At 48.8% G+C, this 27,213-nt stretch overlaps 3 protein-coding genes across 3 annotated transcripts in view; all 3 read left to right on the top strand.

The window, feature by feature from the left end:
* Positions 1-326: 326 nt before the first annotated feature.
* LOC124485653 (thrombospondin-type laminin G domain and EAR repeat-containing protein-like) lies at positions 327-9,964 on the top strand. The gene is made up of 12 exons (XM_047047373.1): positions 327-1,279; positions 2,971-3,194; positions 3,284-3,510; positions 3,641-3,731; positions 3,823-3,976; positions 5,206-5,337; positions 5,426-5,658; positions 6,367-6,556; positions 7,281-7,516; positions 8,536-8,714; positions 8,800-8,901; positions 9,128-9,964. The coding sequence occupies exons 1-12, from the start codon at positions 1,198-1,200 to the stop codon at positions 9,279-9,281; spliced, it is 2,004 nt and encodes a 667-aa protein (XP_046903329.1). The 5' UTR covers positions 327-1,197; the 3' UTR covers positions 9,282-9,964.
* A 151-nt stretch (positions 9,965-10,115) lies between these two features.
* On the top strand, positions 10,116-22,268 carry si:dkey-230p4.1 (rootletin). Its single transcript, XM_047046617.1, has 24 exons — positions 10,116-10,248; positions 10,811-10,976; positions 11,270-11,407; positions 11,520-11,597; positions 11,696-11,766; positions 11,910-12,075; positions 12,186-12,292; positions 12,460-12,771; positions 12,916-13,096; positions 13,329-13,463; positions 13,586-13,734; positions 13,881-14,030; positions 14,230-14,386; positions 14,846-14,992; positions 15,224-15,333; positions 15,469-15,622; positions 15,741-15,934; positions 16,084-16,211; positions 16,326-18,694; positions 18,805-20,277; positions 20,384-20,569; positions 20,653-20,730; positions 20,811-20,888; positions 21,107-22,268. The coding sequence occupies exons 2-24, from the start codon at positions 10,836-10,838 to the stop codon at positions 21,332-21,334; spliced, it is 6,930 nt and encodes a 2,309-aa protein (XP_046902573.1). The 5' UTR covers positions 10,116-10,248; positions 10,811-10,835; the 3' UTR covers positions 21,335-22,268.
* A 223-nt stretch (positions 22,269-22,491) lies between these two features.
* Positions 22,492-27,213, top strand: part of bmpr2b (bone morphogenetic protein receptor, type II b (serine/threonine kinase)) — a 34,531-nt gene continuing 29,809 nt past the window's right edge. Inside the window, 1 exon segment of the mRNA XM_047046618.1 lies at positions 22,492-23,519. Within this exon segment, the coding sequence (XP_046902574.1) occupies positions 23,453-23,519 (67 nt within the window). The 5' untranslated portion in view covers positions 22,492-23,452.

Here is a 27,213-nt window from a genome sequence, read left to right as displayed (position 1 = left end):
TAATCACAGTGGGTTGGGAGGAGCTAATGACATGTTGCTCTGACCCACCGTGGTGAAGGGCTGACGATGGAGAGAGATGGCAGGAGGATATAGGAAGAATGGAAGGGGAAGTTGCAATTGAAGGACTGAGTGAGGAAAGTGAAGGATTGTGGGAGGGAGTCCAGCATGGGGGAGATGGGAGGGAGCAGATCAGGGACAGCCCCTCTCTCAGCTGGGAAATTCCTCCCCTTCAACTCAACACACCTGACAGGGACAGAGACAAGCACATCCCTCTGGATCTCTGAAACTCTACTCCCCCTCCCTTTTCCCCTCTCTCTTCCTCTCTCATCTCCCAACTCTCTCTCCTTCTCTCTCTCTCTCTCTCCAGCCTCAACCACTCCTCTGAGCAGCTTGTTCTCAGTTAAATGTGTGTAAAGGGACAACACTCATCCACAGCACTCTCAGGTAGACTGTCTCTGTGTCACACTGACAGGACCAACAGGCAGAGCACAGAGGACAGCCCTTCATCATGACACCTTCTGAAAGGACAGCATGACAAGAATATTATTTTACTTTGGAATTGACATTTATAAGGATTGAAAAAACATCAGGATTTAAACAACCAACCCAAAGGATACTTTGTGACTAATGGAATGGTCTCACCATCAAGCCGGACACTGTCTGAGGGACATTGACACATTACCAAGGGACCTGGGTTGTCTTTTGGAGCGTCCCTAGTCTCCAGTGCGGTTGTTCAGGCTTCATGAGACTCACTGAATGATCTCAAATCACTGCAAAGCTCCAGTTCACGTCTTTATAAACATCAAGGCTTCAGCCCTTGGACGATCTTGGTCACGTTGCTCTGGAATGATTTCTGCCCTGTGGTAAGAGCCGGTCTGCCAAGGAGGCTGCAGTAAGCTCAGCATAACTGAACTGAAGTGGGACCCAAACATTCAAATGCTCCATCACATCGTTTCATCAACAGACAACCTTTCAAAGACGTTTAGCACAATCAGTCCAGGAGGTTAAATGTCCTACGGTGCTGAGCACAGAGCTTAGCAAGCTCCAGTATATTTCCTAGCTGTCCTGTGTTCGCCTGGGAGCAGGTGGGTGACATGCAGGCCGGGAAAGGCTCCCGAGACAGAGTAGAGTGCAACCAGGACCAGGACCAGGCAGGTCTACACTGAATGGGGTCTGACCCAGTGAGAGGGAGCCTTGATGTCTGTCCTGCAGTTGGCCTGTCTGCTCATCTGCCTCGGGGCACGTGGGGACCAGGCTGGGCTGTGGAAACCATGCACAGGTACTTCTGTCCTTAGATAAAGCCAAGCTCAATGTCCATGTCTTTAAATTATTTGACTGGAATATATTTTAAATTGCTATGACTGAGCATGTGCTGGGAAATGCTTTGGTTACAAAATTGCTGAATGAAGTAAATTGTATCAACGTTTGGTTCTGAGGAGGTGTATGAAGACAGGAAAGAGAGATCCTTGTAGTCTTTCATACTGCAGTTAGTCACACAAACATGCACACACACATACAGACACCAGTACTTCACAACACACTACAATAAATACTCTACTTCCTCTATGATAGCAGTACCCTGGATAGATTAGATTAGAAATGAACACCAGGTGCTGTTATCTAGCCAGGATACAGAACCATCCATCCTGTTCTTTCTTCTAGAGCAATCTAGTCAGCAACTTTCATCTCACACCGCTTACTAACATTCGCTATGGTTCTGAGGACAGGCTGACAGACAGACTGACAGGCTGTCTGACTGATGGCTGTCTGATGCATGTCTCATGCCTGTGGGCTAATGAGAGTTCATTGTGGTCACGTCTCCTAGCAAGCTGACATCATCTAAGTGTACAGTGGCGGTGGCAGACATGTATTCTCTGTCTGGTTCTCACACTCACGCACACAGGCCTCCCAGCATCTCAGCCTCGAGGCTCAGCCTCTCAGCCTTCAAGACTCTCAGTCTTCCAGCCTCCCAGCCTCCCAGCCTCCCAGCGTCTCAGCCTCCAAGCCTCCAAGCCTCCCAGCCTCCCTGCCTCCCAGACCCATTTCTCCTAGCCTTCCTGCCTTCAGCCTCCTAGCCTCCCAGCCTCCTAGCCTCCCGGCCTCCCAGACCCCAGACCCATGCCAGCCTCCTAGGAAGCTTGCAGCAGGACACAGAGAGGCGAGACAGCCCAGCACTTGAGACAGATACACTCTGAAGCTCATATAAGCAAGTTATACATTTAAGAGACAATCTGAGATGGGCTCTATATAAAAAATGTTGGTGAGTGTGTGAATTCTCACTGCAAGGTTTAGTCATGTTTATAACTAATGTGTGTTTTAGAGTCCATGTTTGAAATGTATTTTGTCTGGGTTTTCCATCTTCTTTTTCAAACCGTTATCTCCTGTTTGCTTTTTTACAAGACTTTGAAATGTGATCCATAAAGTAGTCTCTTCTCTCCTGGGATCAACTCAGGTGGAACTAAACAAAACGACACAGGACCAAACAGACAGGGCTGGCCTCTGGCCTCTTTCTCCCACGCCATGAAGGATTGAACACATTAGGCTGGACTCATTTCAGTTCACTAAGGAAAACCTTTGTTTTCCTTTCTTTCCTACATCACTGATAACGATCACTGTGTGTCGGAAGATTATCTTTGGAGATTCTCTGATATCCACTCCTTTATCCCCATCATTTCTGCATGGTTTTTGATTTGCATTGAAGAGCTGATAGAGTCCATGTAATCATGATCCACATCTCTGAGAACTGTCGTATAAGCAATCACTCAACACAGTAAAGCAAGGGACTTGTGGTATTTATTCAGTCAAATCACCTTCCTCCTAACATGAGTGATGTCTGCAGAAGTCCTGGAAGTTCTGTGCATGTGCATGTGTGCTTGTGTGTGCATGTGAAAGTCTGTGTGAGAGTATGTCCATTCCTGTAGATAGCAATCTTAGTGAAAGCTTGTCGTTTGTGTTGCATTCCTCCCTCAGATCTGTTACCTCTGGACTTTCTGTCACGGGTGCTACCAAGGGCAGGGGAGGCCCCCCTCAGTGAGGTCCGCATGGTACAGTCCAGGGGGGCCAGGGGCCTCCAGCTGGCTGGGGCCCAGTCAGCACCCAGTTTCCCTGCCTCCCAGATCTTCAACAACTGTGACTTTTTCCCAGGAGAGTTCTCCATCGTGGTCACATTCAATATCCCACGCTTGGCTAACAAGGTGAGGGAGAGGGGAAAAGAGAGAAATAGGGAGTGGAGGAACTTCATTGCTTGTTCAGTTGTAGACCTGACAGTCCTCTCTTGTTCCAGAGGAACGAATACATCTTCTCCCTGGTAGAGGAAGACTCTGATGGGCTACTGCTAGGACTGCGTGTATCCCAGGAGAAACTTCACTTCCTGTACCAGGGTGCTACGAACAGGAAGCGGGTCACCTTCAAAGCAGTCAGTCTGGCAGAAAACCAGTGGCACACACTGGTGCTTGCTGTGTCTGGGCGCTATGCCGCTCTGACTGTGGACTGTGGAATGGCTCTGGAGCTGTAAGTCAAACATGCTGGGGCTGGGTTTACGTTACTGCAAAATCAAAGCATGCTCATTCTATTCTATTCTATCTCTGACTTAATTTGATCAAATGTGAGTAATTGCAGTGGACAACTGTGCTCAATGCAGGGTCCAGGAACAGCCCTTCCCCACAACACTAAGAACCTCCAATTCCAGGTTCTACATTGGCAACAGGAGGCGATGGAAAGGACGTTTCTCTGTGAGTTCTTCTGAAGGTTCCTTAAAGAACCCTTGCCATACAAGAAAACGTTCCCCTCTCACCTTCCCTCTCACACCTCTGTCTCAACCAGGGTCTGCTGCGACAGCTGGTTCTTTTGCCAGGATCTGATGCCACCTCGAGGGTTTGCCCCTCATCAGACCCCCGCCTGGCAGAGCTCTCCATCCCCGAGGCCCTGCTCACCCTGCCCATCACACCTTCAGGGAACAACAGTCTCTACCCCTATGGTGAGGCTGACCGCCATAGCTTCCCCGGTGGATTGGCTGGAGCAGTTGCCCAGGGGACCAGCCCTGAGTCTTTCTCCTTGTCTTGGGGGGATGTTTGGTGATACGTGTCTTCACCATGGCTTCTCTTCATGACTGCTCCATCTGTCCTCAGTCCTCTCCTGAGCTGTATTTGGGTTGTAAATAAGACACTGTGATGGTATCAGAAACCGAGTAACTCTACCTTGGAGCTGTCTCTGTGCTTGATAGATGGAGACTCAAAACTCTTCGTGCTTCAGGTGTCTCTGTCTGCCAACAGTTTGGGGCACTTGTTTTGTACACTGGGCCTCTGCTGAGAGACCGGCTGCGGGTTTAAAGGGACAGTTCACCCAAAACTCTCAGGCTGCTCAGATGTTTCCCATTTTCAGTATTGAAGTTGCATCAATGAGCCCACATCCAGCCACACACGCTCTGTGTGTGGATCCAGTCATGCTGCACAACCCCAGCTGTTCATTTCCACATTTCTGTCAAAGACTTACCAGACATCAATTGGTTATTAGACTCACACCTGATGTATATGACAACGCTCTTGTGTATTTAGAGCCTAATAGGTTTACACTTCAGTTATGTGATGAGAGTCCAAACCAAACACTTACTGTAGACAGCTCATTTCACAGGTCTTGTCATCGACTGAGTGTGAAAATGAAATCTGTCATTGAAGACTTTGTTATTGGTTTGGAGCTGGCAGATATATAGCCCATGTGATTCACTGTGGTTTGGCAGAGTTTTCAGACTTAGCAGAACAAGAACTTATCTTTTTCAAGGCGTCCATTCTCAGTTGGAACTTCACCAGATTTTAATACCAGGCTATCATGGAGATACAACTGTAAATTATAGTTTCTTCAGGCAATGTTTGGCACCGTGATCCCCCTCTCAAGTGTTCTGATGAGATAATGCCTCACTGTCTCATGACCTTGACTGTAGATGTACAGTACATGTAACAATTAAATGGTATTGGCAGCAGAACATGAATTGCTTTTTACCAGTGAGTCATCAAGTCTTGATCTCACAGTTCCCATTCATGTACATCAGTCTGTACAGCTGCTTTGTGCTTTAGGTAGAAAAAAAGCTTTTGTTTCAAGTTTAATGTAGATTCATAGATTTTTATTGTCTGTCTATGTCTGTCTGTCTGTGTCTATCTGTCTGTCTGTCTGTCTGTCTACTTATCTGTTGCCATCCATCTCTCTGGTCAGAGGCGGAGGTGCGTGTGACCTTGGGGATCCAGCCCCCGTGTTCCAGGACGGAGAAGGGTCAGCTGTGGTTCGACACCCTGAACAGGGGTCTGTTCATGTGTGACGGCACAGCCTGGCAACCTCTACTACAAGGTGAGGTAAACGTCTGGATCGGCTAAGATCGACCCTGTGTTTGAATTCTTCCACATACAGCTGATGCTTGTCCTTTGTGACTCTGCAGAGAAAAAGCGTCTGGATTACGTGGAGGACTACCAGGACCTCTATACCAGGTCAGAGACCTTTGACATTGAGGTGTTCCAGATCTCCTCGGTCGGACTGTTCATGGCTACAGCGAACCGTCAGTCCAGGCCTGGCTCTGGGATCTATAAGTGGGTGGATGGAAAGTTTGAGCTTTACCAGAACATCAGCACCTTTGAGGCCCGGGCTTGGAAGTACTTCACCATAGACAACAAGGTTTGTGTGCCTGTCCGGAGGGGTCCAATCTTGTCACTGTGTGTGTACTGTTTGGTTGGCCTGGTTACGCAACCACCTGGTTGGTGAGCAACAATGTGAAGAGCAAAACAATGGACTGGTGCGGGATGGCGCAATGGGAATGAACAGGGTAAGAGAGTTCACATGGACTCTGTGTGAGTATTATCAGTGTTCTTTTACAAAATATTCTTTTCAGCAGGTCATGGTCACGTCTCCAAAGCAGCTCCCACTGTAGGTCTTTTGATGTGGCTCTTACAAAAGGGGAGGGAGTAGAGAGAAGGGAGGCCTGGTGTTTAGCTCTTAAATCATATGTGTATAATCATAGAAATTCATTTTGTCTGATGTTAGCCTTGATTTATGAGTTGACACCCCTCCACTTCCCCTTAGAGTGACTCCAGTTAATTACAAATGAGATTCAAAAGGCTGGAGTGTTGGACTTGAAGCCAGTTTGGAATTCTGTCAATACCTGCAGTGTAATTATCAACATTATCAGTTTTTCTCTGTTCATCTTGTGTTCACTGGGTGCTCATCTTGATAGTACAGGTAATACTATCTTTGATCTTGAGATGGTAGTTCTAAGTCTCTTGGAAGTTTGATTGACATGTTCAGTCCTAACCCTAACTCCAGCCCCAACTTCCACGTCAAGCTCCAGCTCTGACCAAAGGTCTGACCTCCCTGTTTCTGTCTCAGATGTTCCTGGCTGTGGCCAACTCCATGGGGAGGACTGAGGGGGGGCAGGAGCTGTCCATCATCTACAAGTGGAGTCCCAGGAAACTGAAGTTCCTGAGGCACCAGACCCTGGAGACTCACAGCGCCCTTGACTGGGAAGCCTTCAGCATAAACAATCAATCCTTCCTGGTTGTGGCCAACCACAGACGAGGTATAGTGCCTGTTTGTGTGTGTGTGTGTGTGTGTGTGTTGATAAAGGTTGTGTAGTAGAATGGTTTAAATGTAGTAAAAAAAAAGAAGGAATGTACCTCAAACTGTATGTCAACTATATAATAACAGTGAATAAATAATTTATAATAATTATTAATTAAACAGATTTGTGACTTACTGTATAAACTCTACTTTACCATGTACTTTCGCAGGAAATAAAGCGTTTATCTTCTCTGTGTGTTATGAGCATGTATGACTTTATCTTTTAACTATCAACCTACGTGCTTCTTGTGGGTTCGGATGAGATTATCCTTGATTTCTCATTCCTGTGGCTGTTTACATCCCTGCTGTGTTTCTGTACTCTGCACCTCTGCCTTCCCCTCCTCTGAAGTTCTAAAGGGTGTCCTCCATTGATCAAAGCTCAAAAGAGGCCATAAAGAGGCTTTTTATGGGATCTAAGGGTCTAGCAGGCCTTTAGCAGGCTAGCTTGTGCACCTGCAGCTGCTGGCTCTGTGCCAGAACACCAGCGTGGGGGAAGTCACCTCTATACGCTGGTCTGAACTCACCAGCACCTTGACATGGGATTCTATTCAATTCAATTTTAATTCCATTTGATCCCATTGAAATTCTATTCTATTCAATATTCTATTTGTGTTTTTGTCTGTGTTTGTGTGTGCATGTGTATGTATGTGTAGTCATGAAATCCTGAATGTTCTGTTCCACAGGAGAGGACAACAACCACAACATAAACAGTGTGATCTACAGGTGGAACCCGGGCACCAAGGTGTTTGAGGTGAACCAGACCCTGCTGACATCCGGGGCCTACGACTGGGAGTTCTTCACCGTGGGACCCTACCACTTCCTGGTGGTGGCCAACACCTTCAACGGAGTCTCCACGCACATCAAGTCCACCATCTACATCTGGCTTAGGGGCATGTTCCAACCTTTTCAGCACATCACGGTACCAACGAGCTGTTCTATTTACATCAGCAGTCTATCTATTAATATGAATTACATGGTGCAATACAAATGAGGTTCAGTACTGTCAAGTTACCAAGGGATGTACTGTGCGTACAGTTGTTTCTGAGCATACAGTTAAAATTTCAATTAGATGATCTTAAACCCCCAAGCTGAGGGAGATTGGGTAAGAATAGAAATATGTGTCATTGCTTCAAAGGGAAAGAATGGCCATGTGTGTGAGTCACCCCCTGGGGAGGTGAAAGTGGCCTGTCTTGTGGCTTGAGGAGCAGGCCTGGGTGTGAACTGGGAAGATCCACATCCCCTCTGGCTGCTAGGCAGCTGGAACCTCAGTCAAGCTGCGGGGCAAGGCAGAGCAGATTGTCTTCGCCACACACAATCATACACACTCCTAAACTTAGATGTATGGCCTTTTGTCATTTGGGACAATCCTACCTGCGGTTTCAGATTTCTAATCCGTCACAGCTCAGTATTGCCAATGTCTCAGTGTTCTACCTTTGCTGACTGTTTCAACTGTTTGAGCCAAAGGGATTTAACTATTACATCAGTCCCAGCTCTGGGATGCTCTCCAAATGAACATCAGCTTAGAGATACAGGGATTGACTGCTGTAGCTGAATATGGAAAGATTGTGTCAATCTTCAGATGCCAGAAAGGTGTAATTAATGATTAAGGAGCAAGTTTAAATCACTTATCCTGTGTACATATCAACAGACTGCCCTCGGCAACCCAGCTGTCACTGAGACATCTTAGAGACGTTTGGTTTTAGCGGGGGGAATTCCAGCACTGGTGGTTACGCTTGAAGTAAAAAAGAGGGAGCCGTTGCTGTTTTGACAAGTCCATTTGGGCGGGTCAGATAATGACTACTGAAACAACATGGTGTTCTAGGACTGGCTATGCTACCTCTTATTGCTCTCCTCTGTGTTTGTGCTTGTATGTGTGTGTTTGAACTATATTGTTGATGGTGGCCTGTCCTCTCTGCCTCTCTCCCTGGTCTAATGCAGACCATGGGGGCAACAGACTGGGAGATGTTTCAGATCGGAGGCAGGTACTTCCTGGCTGTGGCCAATGGACAGATGCTGGACCATAGAGGACCCAGCCTCTACACTATCAACTCCACCATCTACGAACTCAACATGATAACACAGACATTCATCAAGTTCCAAGACATTCTAACCAACAGGTCAGAAAACTAAACACAAACATTTGCCTAGTAGGTCCATGACTATCACCATGCGGTTTGATAGGATTGTTCTGTGTTCTGTCAGTGCTGTGGACTGGGAGTTCTTCACTATTGGAGAGGAGAAGTTCCTTGTGGTGGCCAACTCTCACGACGGCAACTCCTACTCTCTCAACAGTGTTATATACAGGTACGCTGAAGTCAATCCTCCCAGATCTGTTAGTGCCCCTGATGCATTAACAATATAGTGTTGACAAAACACTCAAAAAGGTGCCATCTAGAACAATGTGTATCAGTGGAAGACCCTCTAAAAGATTATGTATAGATTTCGAATCATTACAAGGCGTTCTATAAACTTTTGTTTTAGAGTGCATATTCTTCATTAACTTATGACCTGATGTGTGTCTTTACCTCAGATGGCAGGGCTATGAGGGGTTTGTGCCCATCCACAGCCTTCCTACCATTGGCTGCAGGGACTGGGAGTTCTTCAACTCAACTGAGGGTTCCTTCCTGGTCTACTCCAGTGCCACCACTTCCCTGTCTAAAGTTTTCAAACTCAAGACCTACTGAGTATGAGGGCTTGTAGGAAACCTTGTAGTTATACTTCAGATAGCATGAACTAGAAGAGCTGAAAATTGTTCAGAGCTGTCATCAACTTCCACAGCAATGGAACTGCAAAAAGAGAGGGAAATTATGTGTATAGTCATTTGAAGGCTGAAATTCTTCAGTGCACATGAAACCTATTTAAAATATAAATTAACAATTTCTTAAAGTGCCGTCACTCAAGAAGGGATTATGTCATGGTGTGTACCTTTGTAATGTAGCTCGCAAATATACTCACTGTCTGCTGTCACTTTGTATCATTGACAAAATGTTGTCAGTTACGTTTTTATTAAATGTATTATTTATTCATTAGAAGTTTTTCGATTTAGCACGTTACTATTATTACTGTATTGTTACTGTAAAGCATTGCTAACTTTTACAGTGGATTTTACAGTGCAAGATCAGACTCAGTTATAAACCCAGGGTATAACTTTTGAGGATAAAATGAAGAAATTGTCTCTGTCTGTCACTACAAAATTCTTATTGTTTAACAGTTTGAGAGATAGTGGGCGCTTATAGGTGCAGGTGCAGTGCCATTTTTACTATTCCAGCTATTTTCTGTGTTCTCAGATGTAATCCTGAAAAATAAGCTAGCGTCTCTACAGACATCAGTCATGACTGGTTCAGCTATATATGACTATTATGTTATTCTAAATAAATATTTATACAACTATTACTTGTTAGTGTGTGTGTATGCGAGTTCGAGTGAGATAATTAACTTCCTTTCACTCCAGGCCACACGGAGGTGCTCTACTACACGTGAACAGTTTTTTTGTGCACTCAAACAATCCCTGCATGATTTCTCTGTGTTTTTTAAGGTGAAAGTTTAAGTTTACAGTTTTGAATTCAGTTACTACCAAGTGCAAACATGGCTAAACAATACAATTTCAAGGAAGGCTTTCAATGAGCTCCTCATGAAAATTCACAATAATTAGTAAGTGTTACCACAGCGTTTGTTTTTGAGGGTATTTACTGTTACTAACCAATTATAATGCGTAGCTAGGTAGCTCTAAGTGGGGCTAGCTAGCCAGCTTTTACTTGCATTAATTTGCAAGCTAACTATCCAGCCAGTAAACGTTGCTTGTGTGCAAGCAGCTTATTATGAGATTATCTGTAATGCAAAAAATAGCTTGCTGTGCTGTCTTGTGCTGTTGTGGATACCGATAGCTTGCTTTTCTTACTAGGGCGTTAGGAAATTCAGCTAGCAGCGAGCTTCTCAGTAGTTAACAGAAGCTAAAGCTACTTACTTGTAGACCTCAAGTCAACTACCACAGCCACCAATACCTAGCTACTTACCCAGCAAAGAAGGCAAGACATTATAAGAAATTGTTTGAATAAACATAGAGAACACCACTTTTTTTTTGGGGGGGGGGGGGGGGGTAAGACCAGCTACCTTATTTATCTAACAGCTAATACAGTATATTTTGATAGCAATGGTGAAGAGGTTATGCCAATTGGCATTCAGAAATTATCTTTTTCTGTCCCCCTCCCCCAAGCGAGTCCTGGGTTTGAGGGTCCAGCATGGAGTCCAGGTTTTTGCTTGGCTTGCAAGAGGAGAAGGCTGAGCTGAGGGTGGAGGTGTCCCGTCTGCAGAACGAGCTGGCGGAGAGTCATGCTGAGAGGGAGGAGCTGGAGTCCAGGGCTCGAGCGCTGACCGACCGGGTGAGAGGCGGAGAAACGTCTGTGTGCTTTTCCATACAGCCTGGTAGTGTAGTAGCCTACCTTCCTACTCATTCACAGATATTCAGACTACACACCTGTGGTCGATAGACGCTGCGCAAAGATTCTGCTTAGTTCTCAGAAAAAGAGAGTTTGGTACAGTCCTTCTAGCCAACCAGTCAACATATATGATGATGCCTCTCCTCAGGTCAAATCAGTAAATGTGTTCATTTGAACCAGTCAACCCCTTTTACCAGCACAACACTGACTGTGCTCTCCCTCTCTCCCCTGGCCAGCTGACCCAGTCGCTGGACCCGCCCCTCACCGTGTCTCTGCGCCTGGAGAGTGAGCAGCGGGAGTGGAGGAGGAAGCTGAGGGAGGGCAGGGAGAGGGAGGCCAGGCAGGCCCTGCTCATCCACAAACTACAGAACAAGGTCAGGGGGGTCAGAGTTCACAGGGGGTCAGAGTTCACAGGGTGTCCTTCTAAAAGTGTGCCCGTGTCGAGGTGTCTGGGCTTTTTAAAGCAGGGTTTGCCCGTGCTCTCAGGTGGTGGAGTACCGTGACCGCTGCCAGGGCCTGGAGCAGAGGGTGAAGTCTGAGGAGAAAGAGCTGCTGAAGAGAGAGGTCAGTGGAGAAGTACATATGTATGCTGCACTGTAGAATATGTCCCTGGAAGAAAAAGAATGAGAGAAACTTGACTGTCGGGTGTGGATATTCTGCAGAGGAGGATTAGGGATGAGCACAGTGACTCTCTGGAGAGCGCCCTCATCCGGCTGGAGGAGGAACAGCAGAGGTGGGTGGACAGCCTTGATTCCTCAGAATAATGTGTTAGAATACTTGTGTTTTGAGAAAAAGGACACAAAGGAGAAAACTATACGAGGAACGACCTGTGAAAGGATATGAAACGAGATCCTCTTCTCTGCCTTCTCTCTGCAGGAGTGTGAGTATGGTGCAGATGAACTCCCTCCTACGTGAGCAGCTCGGCCAATTGGGGCAGATCAATGGGGCGCTCAGGGAGGACTTGTGCAAGCTGACCTCTGACTGGTCAAAAGCAGTGGAGGAGGCGGGACAGAGGCAGTCTGAGTGGCAGAAAGAGAACGAGGTAGTTAAAAAGACAAACGCTGGGCCTGCTCAGAACCAGTTCCTCCTCAATCCTATGATTTTACCTGCAGCTCTGACTGTCGCCCCCATCCTGGGTGTGTCACTCTGTAGCGTCTGACGGGTCACATTGGTGAGGAGCAGGCTCGTCTGATGGCCCTGTGGGGGGAAGTGGTCACCCTGCGACGCCACTGTCACACTGTCAAGACTGCTACTGACAGGTAGGGGACGCCAACAGCATCTCCACCAACAGCGTTCTTGAAGCAGGTGGTGTTTGCTATCTAGTCAGGTTTTTAACGGATCTGTTAGCTTTAGGGCAGCTTAAATGGTCACCATGCAATCTCCATCTCCTATGTGGCTGTGCTGATTGTTGTTTGTCTGCTCCCAGGGACCTGTGGCAGCTGAGGGCGGAGTTCACCCGTCTGGCCTCCTCCCTGCTCTCCCACTGTGGCTCAGTGGAGGTCCTGCACCCCAGCGGCCCCCTGTGCAGCACCTTCGTCATGAGGAGCCCCCGGGCCTCCAGACTAGCTCCCCCGTTCTCCTCCACCCTGGGCCCTGCTCTCTCCTTGCAGGAGCTGGATCCCTGGGAGCAGGGGCACAGGGACCAGGGGCACAGGGACCCAGCGGGGCAGACGAGGGAGATGGAGCTTTCTGAGCTGACTCTCCTCCATGAGGCTGAAGTTCAGCAGCTGAAGGACAGGTCGGTCTGTCCTCCTGTCGGAGGGGGGGGTTCGCTTGGGGCTCATATGCTGTGTGAGGACGTCGTCTTCGGAGAATGGCGAGATTTGAGAATCTTCTTCACTTTACCAATCCTGTCTCATGCTCTACCACTCTCTTTCTTTAGAATCTCCGAGCTGTCCACCTCCCTCCAGGCCCACGAGGAGGAGAGGGCGGAGCTGGAGCAGGAGATGCGAGTGGAGGAAAGGAAGAAAGCAGAGGAGGAGCAGGGGAGAGAGAGGGAGCGGGAGAACCTGAGGGAGGCAGAGAGAACCCTGGAGTCAGTCAGTCAGGCCACACTCAGACTGGTGAGATTTCACACCAACATTCACATGCATTGAGAAGATGTTGAATCGATATCATGGATTCATTTAAAAGTCGCCTTTACCCATAGAAACTAATGGGAAGATTTGAACCTGCGACCTCTTGGTCTGAGGTCTAATGCTCTACCACTGAGCCATGCCTATGACCAGGATATCTGACAGAGATGAGTTGCTGCTGTGGTCCAGTAAGCGGTCCTTGTATCCTGCTGCTCTCCAGGCCAGGGTTCTGAGCACCCAGTCTGAAGGAGGCCCGGCCAGCACTGCACGTTCTGAAGGTCGCGACCTGTCCTCCCTACTGGCTATCCTGGCCCAGGCTGAGACTGCTCTGCACTGCAGACACCAGCAAGCACAGGTGAGAATCGTTACTAGAATAGAGAATAGAACTCACCTGTAATTCTGTTTGGTGATGTTAGGATTTACAGTTGTGCATCTTTATAAATGAGAAGATCATTCCTGCCTCCGTGTTGCCATTAGGGGACGGAGGTGATTCTGAAGAGGCTGGGGGAGGAGAGAGCTGTGCTCCAGCAGAGAGTCACACAGCTAGCGTCTGACACAGAGGAGCTACACACACACAACCTGAACACAGCACAGGAGCTCACACACACCCGGGACCTGCTAGCGAGGTATGGCAGAAACCGCAGCTCATGCACACACACTCGCACCGTCTCAAGAGGAAAGTTCAGGCATGTACGTGCCTAGCCAGAATCCTTCTGTGTATCACTGCTTGTGTGTGTGTGTGTGTGTGTGTGTGTGTGTGTGCGCGTGTCAGTGAGAGGGAGATGGTTGCATCCCTGAAGAGCCAGGTGGAGGAAGCAGAGCGACGAGGGGAGGAGCTGAAGAAGGAGGGCGAGAGACTGAGGCGGGAGAGAGAGAGGGAGGAGGAGAGGAAGAGCCAGGTGGAGAGCGAGAGACAGAAACGGTACCTGATCAGAATCAACTCACTGGTTGACAGAACATGCAGTAGTTTAGCTTATATTTCTTATATTTCAATGGGAGAAACAATCCATAAATGATATAGTTACAAATGTAGAATATATCTGGCATATATATATATATACACTGTATATATGTTATAATAGTGTAGTAGTTAGTCCTGTGTTACTGTCTTGTCCCCTCAGTGTGGAGGCAGACCTGCGGGAGACTGCCCAGCTTGGGGAGAGAGAGAGGAGCAGCCGCATGGAGCTGCACCGCCTCCAGGTGGCGCTGGAGAGAGAGCAGCTGGACCGAGAACGTGCAGAGGAAGAAGCCGCTGATGCCAAAGACGCTCTTGTCAAGGTAATAACACTGTGACCCTTTAACTTGCACACCTAATGCTCTAAACTCTGGGCTGTGTTCCAGCTGCCATAGGTACTGCAGTCTAGTCTGACACACAGTAGTAGGATGCCACAGTGTAGGCAGTTCTGCTCTTTGGCTTCGTGGTTTAACCCCCCCCCCTGCTTCTGCTTGCCCCGTCATTGCTGCAGACGCAAGCTCTCATACTCTTCGTGTGTGCTTTCTCTGTGTCATTGGTTCTGCACTGTCAGAACTTCAGCACTCATGTTAAAGGTAATGAAGGCATGGCATGCTTCTTCCTGTCTATCTGTGGATCCACACACTCCCCCCCCCCCCTGCCTTCCCTCTCTCCGTATCTGTGGGTGAATTGGGCATGGAGTTTTGTGAATATATTATTTGTGGTGTATTCTTTTGTGTATTCCTTAAAGTAGTCATATTGACCTCCCCCCTACGCCTTCGCAGGCCAGAGAGTCAGTGCTGACCCTGTCCTGCAGTCAGACTCTGCTGCAGCGTGAGGTGGCCGAGGGCCGTGACGCCCTGGAGAGGATGGCCGCCATGAACGAGGGTCTGGCCAGGGACAAGAGGGAGCTGAACGCCCACGCTCTGCAGGTCTGCAGCTGCAGCACCCCCTGCACTCCGACACACCAGGGGGCGACACTGCTCTGGATGTGCTGTGATCACATTGAACCACTGAACTGCTTAAGCTCAGAGTTTAAGGACTATTTTGGGCTCTGAGAGTGTCCGTGTCCTTCTCTTATGGGAACACCAGGCTCCTGTCAGTGACATCCTGCTAAGCTGTGCTTCCAGAACTCTTGACCATGTCCTCTCCCCTGTTCCCAGGCTGAGCTCGAGATGGCTGAGCTCCAGAACCAGCTCCAGACTTTGGAATCAGAGGCGGGGACCCTCCGCAGAGAGCTCAGGAGCTGCTCGCAGCAGACTGCTGAGTTAAGGTACGCCACTGTTGGTTTGCTTCACCCTTAGCTAACCCTTCTCAGGCTGAGAACAGTTGCTTTGTCCTGAGATGGCTGGCCAATCACTGACCGTCAGTGATTTGCTGGTTATATAAATGGCACTCACCTTGGCAGGAGCCAGAGAGAGGCAGGCCAGGATTGTCTCCAGAGGCTGAGGGAGAGAGAGAGGGAACTGGAAAGAGAGTTGGAGACCATACGAGAGGAGAAGGAGAGGAAGGGTGCCTCGCTGGTGGAGGAGAGAGATCAAGCAAGGACACAACTGAAGGAGGTGAACGACAAGAAGTCTCGTTTGTCTTCGTATTAGTCATGTCACTCCCCACGTCTTACAATTCACAATTTATCATTGTGTAGTGGTGTGATGTATTTGTGTGTGTGTGGCTGTGCAGCTGTCGGCACAGCACAGTGCTGTTTGTGGGGAGCTGCGCGGTGTGCAAGCGGAGCTGGGCCGAGCGACGGAGCTGCAGAAGAGGGCCGAGAGAGAGCGGGAGGAGCTGGTGAGGCTCAACCAGCATCTGGAGGAACGGGTGTCAGCGCTGGACAGAGAGAAGAACCTTCTGGAACAGGACCTTGAGGAACTCAGGTCAACAGACTGTCTTTCTCCTCTGCTCTCACTGGGGAGGGGGATAAATACAGAGTGTCTAGGAGCATTTAAGGTTTACATTAAGACAAGGTGAGACGGGTATATGGGATTTGAATAGGGATGTCGCTGCTCTGTTTCATGTCCCCCAGGCAGCTGACAGTCTCCCAGCAGCAGCAGCTGAGCCTGGCCCAGAAGCAGGCCTCAGGGCTGGAGGTCACCAACAACCAGTTCCAGGTCCAGCTCCACACCCTCCTCCAGACCAAGGAGGTGCTGACAGGTGAGACACTCTTTCTGACAATGGATCCAAGGGAAAACACTGGGCTGAACTAGGAAAGATGTAGCTGGTTAATATCCCACTAATCCTTTTTTATCCTTTTCTTTTTGTCTCCAGGAGAGATACAATGTCTGAAAGGGGAGCTGGAAAGAGGGTTGAACCAGAATGTGGAGGAGAGGATGAAAGAAAGGGAAGAGAGAGAGAAGGGGGCCAGAGAAATGGAGACCGGCCTGGCTGAGTTGGAGAGGCTGGAGAAACAGTTGGAGGAGATGATGGAGAAACGACGAATAACCGAGGAGGAGAGGAAGGAGGAAAGGCAAGGGTGGCAGAGAGAGAGAGTGGCGCTGAGCTCGGAGCTCGGCCAGAGGGATGGAGAGGTGGTGGCGTTAAGAAACAGGATGGATGGACTGGAGAAAGAGAAGGAGGAGGTTTTAGCCTTGCTGGAGGAGAGAGCGGCAGAGATGGAGACGCTGCAGACCAAACTGACCTCAGAGCTGAGGATCACAGAATACAGGATGAGGGAGGTGAAGGAGGAGGGGGAAAGATGGAAGGAGAGAGCAGAGGAGCTGGAGAGGGAGAGAGACCGACTGCTGCAGAAGCTCAGGGATAGAGAGGAGAAGGAGAGTGAACAGTTGCAGACGATCAGAAGAGAGAAGGACAAGTTTGTAGAACTACTAAGACTGCGAGAAGGAGAAAGCCGAGTCATGGAGGATGAAATAATTGAGTTGAAAGGTAGAATTCGATCAGTAGAGGAAGATAGAGATAATATAGAGTCAGAAGTGAAGACGATGGAGGTACTGAAAGGGAACCTCTCTGCCTTAGAGGAGGAGAACTCTAAACTCAGGGAGAAAGAGAGAGACCGACGCAAAGAGGAGGAGAAAAGAAGAAGAAGCAGGGAGACAGAACAGAGAGAGCGTGAGGAGAGACTGCGAGGAGAGCTGGGACAGAGGGATAAAGAGGTACAAGCACTCTGGGACAAGATGGAGGGGGTGGAGAGAGAGAAGGAGGAGACCTCTGCCTTGCTGGTGGAGAGAGCGGCGGAGATGGAGAGACTGCAGACCAAACTGACCTCGGAGCTGAGGATCACAGAACACAGGATGAGGGAGGTGAAGGAGGAGGGGGAAAGATGGAAGGAGAGAGCGGAGGAGCTGGAGAGGGAGAGAGACCGACTGGTGCAGAAGCTCAGGGATAGAGAGGAGAAGGAGAGTGAACAGTTGAAGACGATCAGAAGAGAGAAGGAGAAGATGGCTGAACAACTGAGAAAAGAGCAGGCCACGGTGCGACACAAGGAGGAAGAAGTAGAAGAGTTGAACGACCGAATACTCTCGCTAAAGGGAGAGAGGGAGAATCTGGAGGAAGAGCTGAAGAAGGTGGGAATGCTGGAGAATAAGATGGCCACCGTTGAGACGGAGAACTTGTTGCTGAGGGAGAAGGAGCGAGCGAAGAGCAAGGAGGAGAAAAGCAGAGAGAGGAGGGAAACGGAAGCGAAGGAGCGAGAAGCGCGTCTGGGAGCGGAGCTTAAGGAGAGGGATGGACAGCTGGAGGTCTTGACAGTCAGGGTGAGCGTCGTGGAGGAAGAGAGGGACGAGATGAAAAGAGAGGTGGAGAAACGAGAGGCGAGCCTGGAGAGACACATGAGTGCGCTGAGAGACCGGGAGGAGGAGGTGGAGAGGCTGCAGGGGAGCCTGCGCAGGGAGGAGGAGGAGGCCGAGGAGAGGCTTCGGAAGGGGGAGGAGGAGGTGGGGGAGCTGAGGGTCAGGCTCCAGGCTCTGGAGCTGTCAGAGACACAGCTGTCGGCTCTTCTGAGGGAGACGGAGAGTGCCCTGGAGAGAGAGGGGAGCGAGCGCAAGGAGGCGGAGGACCAACTGGCTTCCAAGAGCAGGGAGCTAAGCAGGGCCAGGGAGGAGAGGGAGAGAGAGAAGGAGAGGGAAAGCCAACTGAAGGACATGAAGGAGAGTCTCGAGGACGAGGTGAAGGAGTGGCAAGACAGGGCCGAGGAACGGAGGAGGGAGATGGGGAAACTCTCCCAGCTCCTGGTGGAGAAAGACGAGGAGGTGGAGGACCTGAGAGCGAGACTGGAGGAGGGCTTTGGAGAGAGGGAACGACAGAAGGAGTCGCTGAGGAGGGGTGAGGAGGAGCGGAGGAGTTTGAATGCAGAGCTGAGAAAGGAGCAGGTGGAGGGAGAGAGACTGAGGAGCAGACTGGAGGAGCTGCAGAGGGGACAGCAGGCCCTAGTGGAGGAGAGAGGAACGCGTATGGAGAGACTCGGGGCACGGGTCCGGGAGCTGGAAGAAGAGAGGGATCACCTGTCTGTTGAGGTGGTGAGGAAGGAGAGAGAGGCGGGAACACTGAAAGACGAGATAAGCAGAGAGAAGAGAGAGAAGGACAAGGCCAGCTCATCGCTGCGAAGGGTGGAAGAGGAACTGAGAGGTGCGAAGGAGAGCAATGAGGTTATGGGCCTAAAACTGGGAACCATGAAAGATCAGGTACATCATGGAACTTTACAAACCAAATATTTTCTTGGTGTTTATTAATATCAAAGTTTTTTTCAAATTTTCTATTTGGTTTATTCATTAAATATTCATCCATCCACCAGGGTTCAGAGGTGAGCCGACTGAGGGAGCGGTGGAGACAGGAAGTGCAGGAAAAGGAGGCGGAGAACCAGAAGATGAGGGTGGGGCTGAAGGCAGGGCTGCAGGAGATGTCCAACCTGAAGGAGCTTCTGGAGGAGAGCCACCGCGAGGGGGAGAGGCTGAGGGGGCTCCTGCAGGAGAGGAGGGACGAGGTGGTGAGGAGCAGGGAGGAGAGCCTCCGGGCGGCCCGGGGGGAGGTGGAGGAGCTCCGCTCCAGGACCAGGACGGTGGAGATGGAGCGGAGGGAGGTGGAGAGGAGGCTGAAGCTGAAAGAGGCGGAGGCGGCAGAGGCTCTCGGGGCTAAGGAGATGCTGGAGAAGTGCAGAGAGGCAAAGGAGGAGCTGAGGGCTCGGTTGGAGGAGAGAGAGGCTGAGATCAAGGAGGTTCTTGCCGAGAAAGAGCTGATGGTCCAGAGACACAGGGTGCAGGTGGAGAAACTAAGAGCGAGGGAGGTGGAGGTTAGACTGAAAGACGAAGAGCTGAAGGACGCGTTGGGAGAAAAGGACAGGGTGGAAGAGGACCTGAGAGGGATGCATGATAGAGAAATGGAGCATACCAGAACCATAGCTAGGCTGGATGTCCTGGAGGAACAGAGGATGGAGCTGAGCTCTCTGGCTGCGGACAGAATCAAGGATGCGGAGGAGCTGAGAGAGAGACTGCGAGAGGCGGAAGGAGAGAGAAAGGCGAGAGACAGAGATGTGGAGAGGCTACAACAGAAGATGGAGGAGCTGACACGGGGAGAAGAGGAGAAACTGCAGCAGAAGGAACGAGGGATGGAGATCCTCACGAAGAGGATGAAGGAGAAAGAGAGGGAGTTTGATCAGATGAAGGAGAGGGTCCTGGAAGGACAGAAGAGGAGGGAGGACCTCCAACAAGCTGAACAGGAATCCCTGAGAAAAATTGAGCTCATGACAAACATACTCAGGGAGAAGGAGAGTGAACTGGAGAGAGTCAGAGAGAAAGCCTGCAAGGAAGAAGGGGAACGGCAGCAACTACAGGAACTGTTGGAGGAGCAAAAACGAGAAATGTTTGAACTGAGGAAGAGGATAGAGTCTACGGAGAGAGGGGAGACTGATGGAGACAGGGGCCTGAGAGAAAGGGTGGACCTGAGGAGAGGGGGAGGCAGGACAAACGGAGGAGGCTCTAAAGGTGAGGTGTGGGAGGGAGCGGGTCGCCGGCCCCCAGAGAGTGAGGGGGAGTTGGCTGTCCTGAGGGAGCGTGTGGCCTCCCTGCTCCTGGAAAGAGAGGAGACGAACCACCTGCTGAGCGAGAGGGACACAGAGTTCTACACCCTGAGCCAGAGAGCAGAGGAGCTTGGGAAGGATCGGGACCGGGTCAGAGTCGCCCTCGAGAAAACAGAGGCTGCCTTGATTGGTTATCAGGAAAAGGCTCACCAGCAGAACCAGAGCAAGTCGGCGGAGACTAGCTCACCTCAGGTTGGTACAGCTCTCTCTGTTCCACTGGTGCATGGCTTCCAGTTAGGTCCACACAATTTAGCGTCCGTCTACAGTGTGTTCAGTGTGGTCTGTGTGGTTTTCCCAGGAGATTAGACAGGGGGAGGGCTCTGGGTCTGACCCCGCAGTCCAGGACCGGCTGGGGGTCATGCAGAGGGCCGTGGCCCAGCTGGAGGTGGACCAGAGACAGCTACAGAAGAGGAACAACCAGCTGGAGCAGCGCACAGAGAGGCTGCGGGCCGAGAGACAGCACCTCAGAGACACACTGACGCAGGTAGCTGTGGGACAGCTGAAGTAGGGACTAGGGGACAGACTACATCGAGGTCAAAGCATCAATTGAAATTCCTGTGTTTCAAGGTGGAGGAGGAGAGAGGGAGAATGCACCACCAGCTGTCCCAGCTGCAGGCCAGTAGTAGCCGGAGCCCAAGAACTCAGGTCAGACATCACTTGATTTCAGATACATAGCCATCAGAGCTGACGTGAAGCAGGTCATTCATCTCTGTTGTGGGCTTCAGGATCCCCGAGGGTTGGACCGCCCAGAGAGAGAGGAGCTGGAGCAGCTGAGGACCAGAGTAAAGGAGCTGGACGACCAGGTCAGTTTGATCAATTGTGTTATCACGCTAGTACCTGGGGATATGGCCCCATGAGTTTCTCTGGGGTTGTGGGAGGTTAAAATCAACAGGAAGTTTCCTTTGTGCTGTGCCGCTTTGAAGTGGGTTCCTGTTAAACTCTTTGTGATTAATATTTTTTGTTTTTTTTCCTGTTATGAATGATTAAACAATACTCTCTGATTTACCTCCATCCTGCCCAGGTCCATCATCTGAGGCTGACACTGGCAATGGATCACCACCAGAGGGCGCAGTTTCTCCAACGCTCCTCCAGGAACAGCCAGTGGCTGGTGTCTCTGAGACAGGACCTCAGCGACTCCCTGGCGATGGTCTCGCGGCAACCAATCCCCTCTGTTCTGGAGAATGAGACTCAGCGATTGGACAGGAGTCTAAAGGAGGAAGAGCTTAGGTTATCTCTCAGTCAAAGTTGAAGAGGACTCCCAGACCAGAACCAAGGGCTGTGCTACTGTAGGTCATTGTCTTGAGGGGTGCCAAACTAACTCGCGAAACTTCAAACCACTCCAAAAGATCAAGCACAACTCTGTGACCAACTATCTTGTTAATGTTATGATCCTATTTCAATGCTTGCACTCATCTGTGTCATTTCAGATGACAATCATTATTCTTTGTACAATACCTTACTATACATTAGCATTATTTATGTTTTGAGCAGTTACTGTCTCAGGGGGAAAGACAGTTTTTTTCCTACATTTTTATACTGACTTATTTATTTTTCGTACTTATTTTATCTTTATATTTATATTTTTGTTTTCAGTTCTCCCTTTCCCAACCAACTGAAACTCAACACAATTTCCTGAACGCCTTTTATTGTTGAAGTCATTATCATTTTCAGCTACATTCAGTTGACAGAATGCCATCATTTTCTCTTTTCCAAATGTTCTGTTTTCTGACTTTTAGTGTATTTCGATGCCACTTATGAAGCCAACACGTTTCTTAGTTGTGATAAGTTGAAATGTGTGTAGGTGAAGTTGAATGAACTTAAGTATTTTCAAACCGTCAATTTGATGACTGCTATTTATCGACATTTCACATTTCTTCCCAAAAATGTAAGATTGCAGTTTTTGCCATGCAATCACACAGACACTGCATTGACATTGCAACTTCATCGAGTATTCTTCATATTATGGCATTACAAACAGTGTGTATGCAACATAACAGAAAAACAGTAAACAGTTATTTAGTAGGAATGATAGAACCAGCCGCCTGGTGGTGCCTGATTACAGGAGAAATAAGAGACAGTGCGTGTCCAATGATGGTCCGTTTTTTGGTAGGCATACCCAATCTAGCCTTCTCATTCATTTCTATGTGATAGAGAACAAAATAAAATATGTTTTCGAGTTGCAATCTAATGTAGAAACCATTTTACCCACAATACATAATTGATTTCTTCCTCTCAAAACACATACAATAATTTCTTATATATGTAAGTCATATATGATGTGGTGTGGTAAACTATAAATCAGCTAAAAAAGTAATTTTCAGGACATTTTATCCGGTCTCAGCCTAGCGCTCAGTCAGACTACTCTGCGGACCGTTCTTTGCTCATGCGAGCCGCCAACTTGACAGGGTCATCAGACGGGGGGAGGACTCGTCTGTAGCTCACCAGACTGCAAGCGAGACCAGGCTAGACTGTACTCCATACTGTACAGGCGAAGTTGAAGGCTAGGGCGCTCTAAATCCCACAGCTCTGGGGCGAAACGGGAAATTATTTACTGATGGATATATTAGCTCAACATAACTGTTTGTTGGAAACCGAACAATATATTTTAGGAAATCGATTTATTTTCTTCTTTTAAAGGGCCTTTTTTGGTCTGAGAGTCAAATTGTTAGCTAGCTACTAGCCTAGGTTTTGCTTAGCTTGCGTACCTGAGTGCGATACAACCTTGCACTATTAGAAGAGATTTCCATTGCGGGAGAACTGAAGAGCCCTACTCTCAGGATATACGAAATATTTTAGCCGGAATTCCTTTTTATCGTGTAAATATTTTTGCATTCACCGTGGTTCGTTAATGCTGTATTTGCCCGCTAGCCGGTTTACAGTAGAAGCTGCTCGCTGCTGCAACTCAATGTAGCCACCTTGCTAATGGGCTAGCCAACTATCAAATGTCAGAAATTTGTATGACACTGGTTGGCCGTATGCATTTGACATGAGATAATCGAGGTTTCGCATGTAAACAATTTTTAAGTGATTTGATTTGAAAACATAGATAACCAAATTGAACAAGGTGATGTACTAAAACAACTAAATTAATCAGAAAAGAGCACACAATCCTTCGTTATAACGTGGTTTAACATTTTTCCAAGACTATTTACTGAGCAATCAACGCACATCATTGAACAAGCAATCACGGACAGTGTGTTAGAATGAGGCTGAACTGTCCTTAGAATCGGAAGTCTTTTTTTGGACATCATTGAACATGTCGGTCTGGGCGGATGAGCTTGTCTAGCCCAAGACGAAAAGGGGGCGAAAAAGACTACATCGTTTGGAGAAAGCGCCCGACCCAATCCACCTAAAGCATCTCGCAGATATGGCAGTCTTGGGCCGAGTTTCGGCATTGTGGCTCTATGCCATCGTTCTCCTCAGCCCAGTTGCTGGTAAGTCATAGCTTCGCGTTTCCCACCTTTCATAATATTAATTTGTCGCTGATTTGATTTGACATATTCTGACATATTCAGTGGGTAGATACACATAACAGTTACATGTAAGTTTCACCTTGAGGTTATGCAAGGTTTCTGCTGTGTATCCGTGTCTTCCCAGGAATCTCACACAGTCGGCTAGCTCCTGTTTAGCCTTGACGGGTTAAAGATAAGAGCTGTTCCTGTGGCATAATATGGACAGGAGAGAGGGATGGATAGAGAAAGAGGGAGATGTTCTTCTTACTCAACTGACAGTAAACAGACATTTAAGACTAGATTTTTTAACTGTTCAACTGTTCGTACTCAGTTCGTACTCAAGCCACAAGCCAGCATTGCCACCCAGTGGATTCTCATTTTATATGAATTGTAAACCACCAGAACATTCCCTGGTTCATCTTGGGTTGGGTGGCAGACTGTCTTCCGATGAGTCTCTCTCTCTCTCTCTCTATCTCTCTCTCTCTCTGTCTGTCTCTCTGTCTCTCTCCTCTGTGTCTCTTCAGAGGAATGTGTCTGCAGGTTTGTGGTTGGAGATGAGATGTGATCCTTCAGACTGCAGTGGTGACACAGACTGTGATGGGATAGAGAAAGAGAGAGTGCATTTGCGTGTGTGTGTGCGTGCGTGTTAGGGAGAGAAGAGAAAAGCATAGCTGTGCCAGGTTTTTACTGGTAATTGAGTTTCTCTTTGGAAATACATTTAGTTTGGGCTCATATTGACCCTCTGCTATGCCAGTGTACACCACCCCCTCTTTGGCATAGTGCAAACCACACATGCCTATTTTTCACATAATCACGCACACACAGCTGACATCAAGGTTCAATGTCAGGCAGCCCGTCATGTTTCATAAGACGGCTGTCCTTGTAGAAATCAGCATCTAAGATTTGAAAGTGACTTGTACCTTTTTATGCACGAGTCTTCCTTTAATAATTCATCTGAATCAATGGGGCATTGTTATTACTGGAAGCAGGCAGGAACAGAAGTTTCGTAACAGAAGTACCCGTCAGCTTCTAATCTGTCTCTGCTCACGAAGCAGGAGTGCCTTACATGGAGGGGGTCAGATGGCTGAGCGGTTAGGGAGTCAGGGAGGGGTTAGGGAGTCGGGCTATTAATCAAAAGGTTGTTGGTTCGATTCCCGGCCATGCCAAATGACATTGTGTCCTTGGGCAAGGCACTTCACCCTACTTGCCTCAGGGAGAATGTCCCTGTACTTACTGTAAGTCGCTCTGGATAAGAGTGTCTGCTAAATGAATACATGTAAATGGAGGGTTCACAGTCTTCTCTCCCCCCCAGCCTGGTATCAAACCTTGGAACTCAAACTCCCCAAGGTGCCAAGGGAGCCAGTGCATGGCCTCAACTGGAAGACCACACTCATATATTGGTCCTCAAACCACCACTATTACAAAGGATAGTCCAAACACAGCGGCCTAGACCCTCCACAGACTGAAGGGTTTGGAATGGTCGGTGCACGTCCCAGGCAGAAGCCAGCCATGTTCCTCTTCCCCCAATGCCCTGATATAGGCTATGCTTTGTAGGCTGTTTCCTTGTGTCTACTGGATCGTCTGGTAGTCTCCCCATACAGACGTCACTGTCTGCTGCCCTTTATCATGCTCTTTACAGGGGAGATGGGGTTTTCCACAGGCAGGAAACACATGCACCACATCAAGGCAGCCACATCAGACAGTGTCTTATCTGAGGAACCCATCTGAGTGACAACCAAGTCAGCAAACCATGCAGTTCCGTCATCAAACCATTGGATTTTCTATCCTTGTGCTCTGTTGAAACCACCTGCGGTTGTCATGGATGTGTGTGTGAGAGATCACAACCGACGCAAAAAGTCAGGCACATAGACACTGCAACATGATTACCTGGGAAACACACATGGGGGCGGTTTGAAATAAAACATTTGAAAAGTTTGCAAACCCAAACTATGATAATTGAACTTATTATGCCTCTTTGGGATCTCAATGGTGCTCACCGTGTCAATTGGTTGAATTAATGAGGGAGCGTAATAAGTCACTTGAATTTTCATGAGTTTGGATTAAAATTCCAACTGAATATTCTGCTGTGGTGATTTTCTGAACATTGGCATAAACGCTGAAGCTGTCAAACAGAAAGGGCTCGGTGCACTGCAGAATTATTCATGGCTCCTTAGCAGCATGCTCCCCTCTCTCTTATTCCCGTTCTTTCCCTCTCTTTCCTGGTCTTTCTTTCTCTGTCTGGCTTTCTCTTTCACTTGATATGGGCTGTCCACAGTAGTAGCTGGTGCAACTTGAACTTAATAATGTGTGCACTGTAATGAATAATAATAAAGGCGTTTCACATGCTAGACTGAAGTGTGTGATGATAGGCGTGGAGTGGTGTGGTGTGGAGTGTGCTCCTTCGGTCTCAGGGTGAGGTTGTCTTTGAGCTTGGGCGGCTGGGAGGAATGTTAACAGTGGTTGTGGGGGTTGGCAGGAAGTTGGAACCAAAGAGGTTGAAATTGGAACAGTAAGTGACTTACTGAGAGCTGTCCCTGACTGTCCCTCCCTCCCTCCTTCCCGCCACCCCGCTTCCCTGCTCCATCTCCGAGACGTTCCTGTCTTCCCGTGTTCTGATCTCTCTCCAGATACCGGCTCCTCCATCCCTGCCCAGAGCACATTCCACTTTCCGGTCATTGTGAGTGTGTGTGTGTTTTGAGCACAGGAGGGATGTGTTGACATGGTGTATGTGTGTGTATTGAGGTGGGTGAGGTGTGTTGCGTCAGGGCTGTGAAGGCTGAGCGGAGCGCTGCACTGGGTTGCGTGTGATGGGGTCTGCCTGTGTTTGACATTGCGTGTTGGTCTGCAGTGAGCGAGCTCCCACTCTGGGCCACATGCTGGGAGCGGGATACTGCTCTGAACAACAACAGACGCCCTCACACACACTCACATATAGACGTACACACACACACTCTTATACAGAGACACACTCACTCATATACACACACTCTTATACAGACACACTCACATACACACACACATACTCTCACATAGAGACATGTATAACTAAGAGTTTGTAATATGTAAGATGTTGCCGTTCCCCAAGTCTCATAGGCATAGTTCAACTGTAGGCATGACAGTCGGTAAGTTGGTGTGTGTGTGTGTTTGTACACTGCAATTCGGCTGCAGCAGGATTTAGACTAAACAATGTGTCTCTGCCTGGCTCCATGGGGCTGGCGGGAGGGTGGGGGGGCGGTGGGAGGGGAGGGAGGGGGCAGGGAGGATTGTGTCTCAGAGAGGGGGAGGGGAGAGACATTCCCTTGTGGTGACGCCTTCTCCTGACTATTTTTGCTGGCACTGAACAGATTGAATCTGTGTGTGTGTTTGTGTTTTGGTGTGTCCCCCTCCATGCTTTTTCAGCTAGGGATAGACTGCCCCCCCCAACCCTCTCCCCCTCCCTCCAACACATTTTGCACACTAATTGAAAAATTATTTCACTGGTGGAATGCTCTTTGGCCCCATCCTGTACTCTGCTGATAATAAGGATCGTTCACACTGATTTCCCCCTCTGTCTCTCTCATTCCCCCTCTCTCTCTCTCTCTCTCTCTCTCTCTCTCTCTCTCTCTCTCTCTCTCTCTCTCTCTCTCTCTCTCTCTCTCTCATTCCCCTCTCTCTTTCTCTCTCTCTCTCTCTCTCT

This window comes from Hypomesus transpacificus, chromosome 23, assembly GCF_021917145.1.
Source record: "Hypomesus transpacificus isolate Combined female chromosome 23, fHypTra1, whole genome shotgun sequence".
Classification (NCBI taxonomy): Eukaryota; Metazoa; Chordata; class Actinopteri; order Osmeriformes; family Osmeridae; genus Hypomesus; species Hypomesus transpacificus.
Note: the sequence above shows the minus strand (reverse complement) of the source record. Positions and strands in the feature narration are given on the sequence as shown.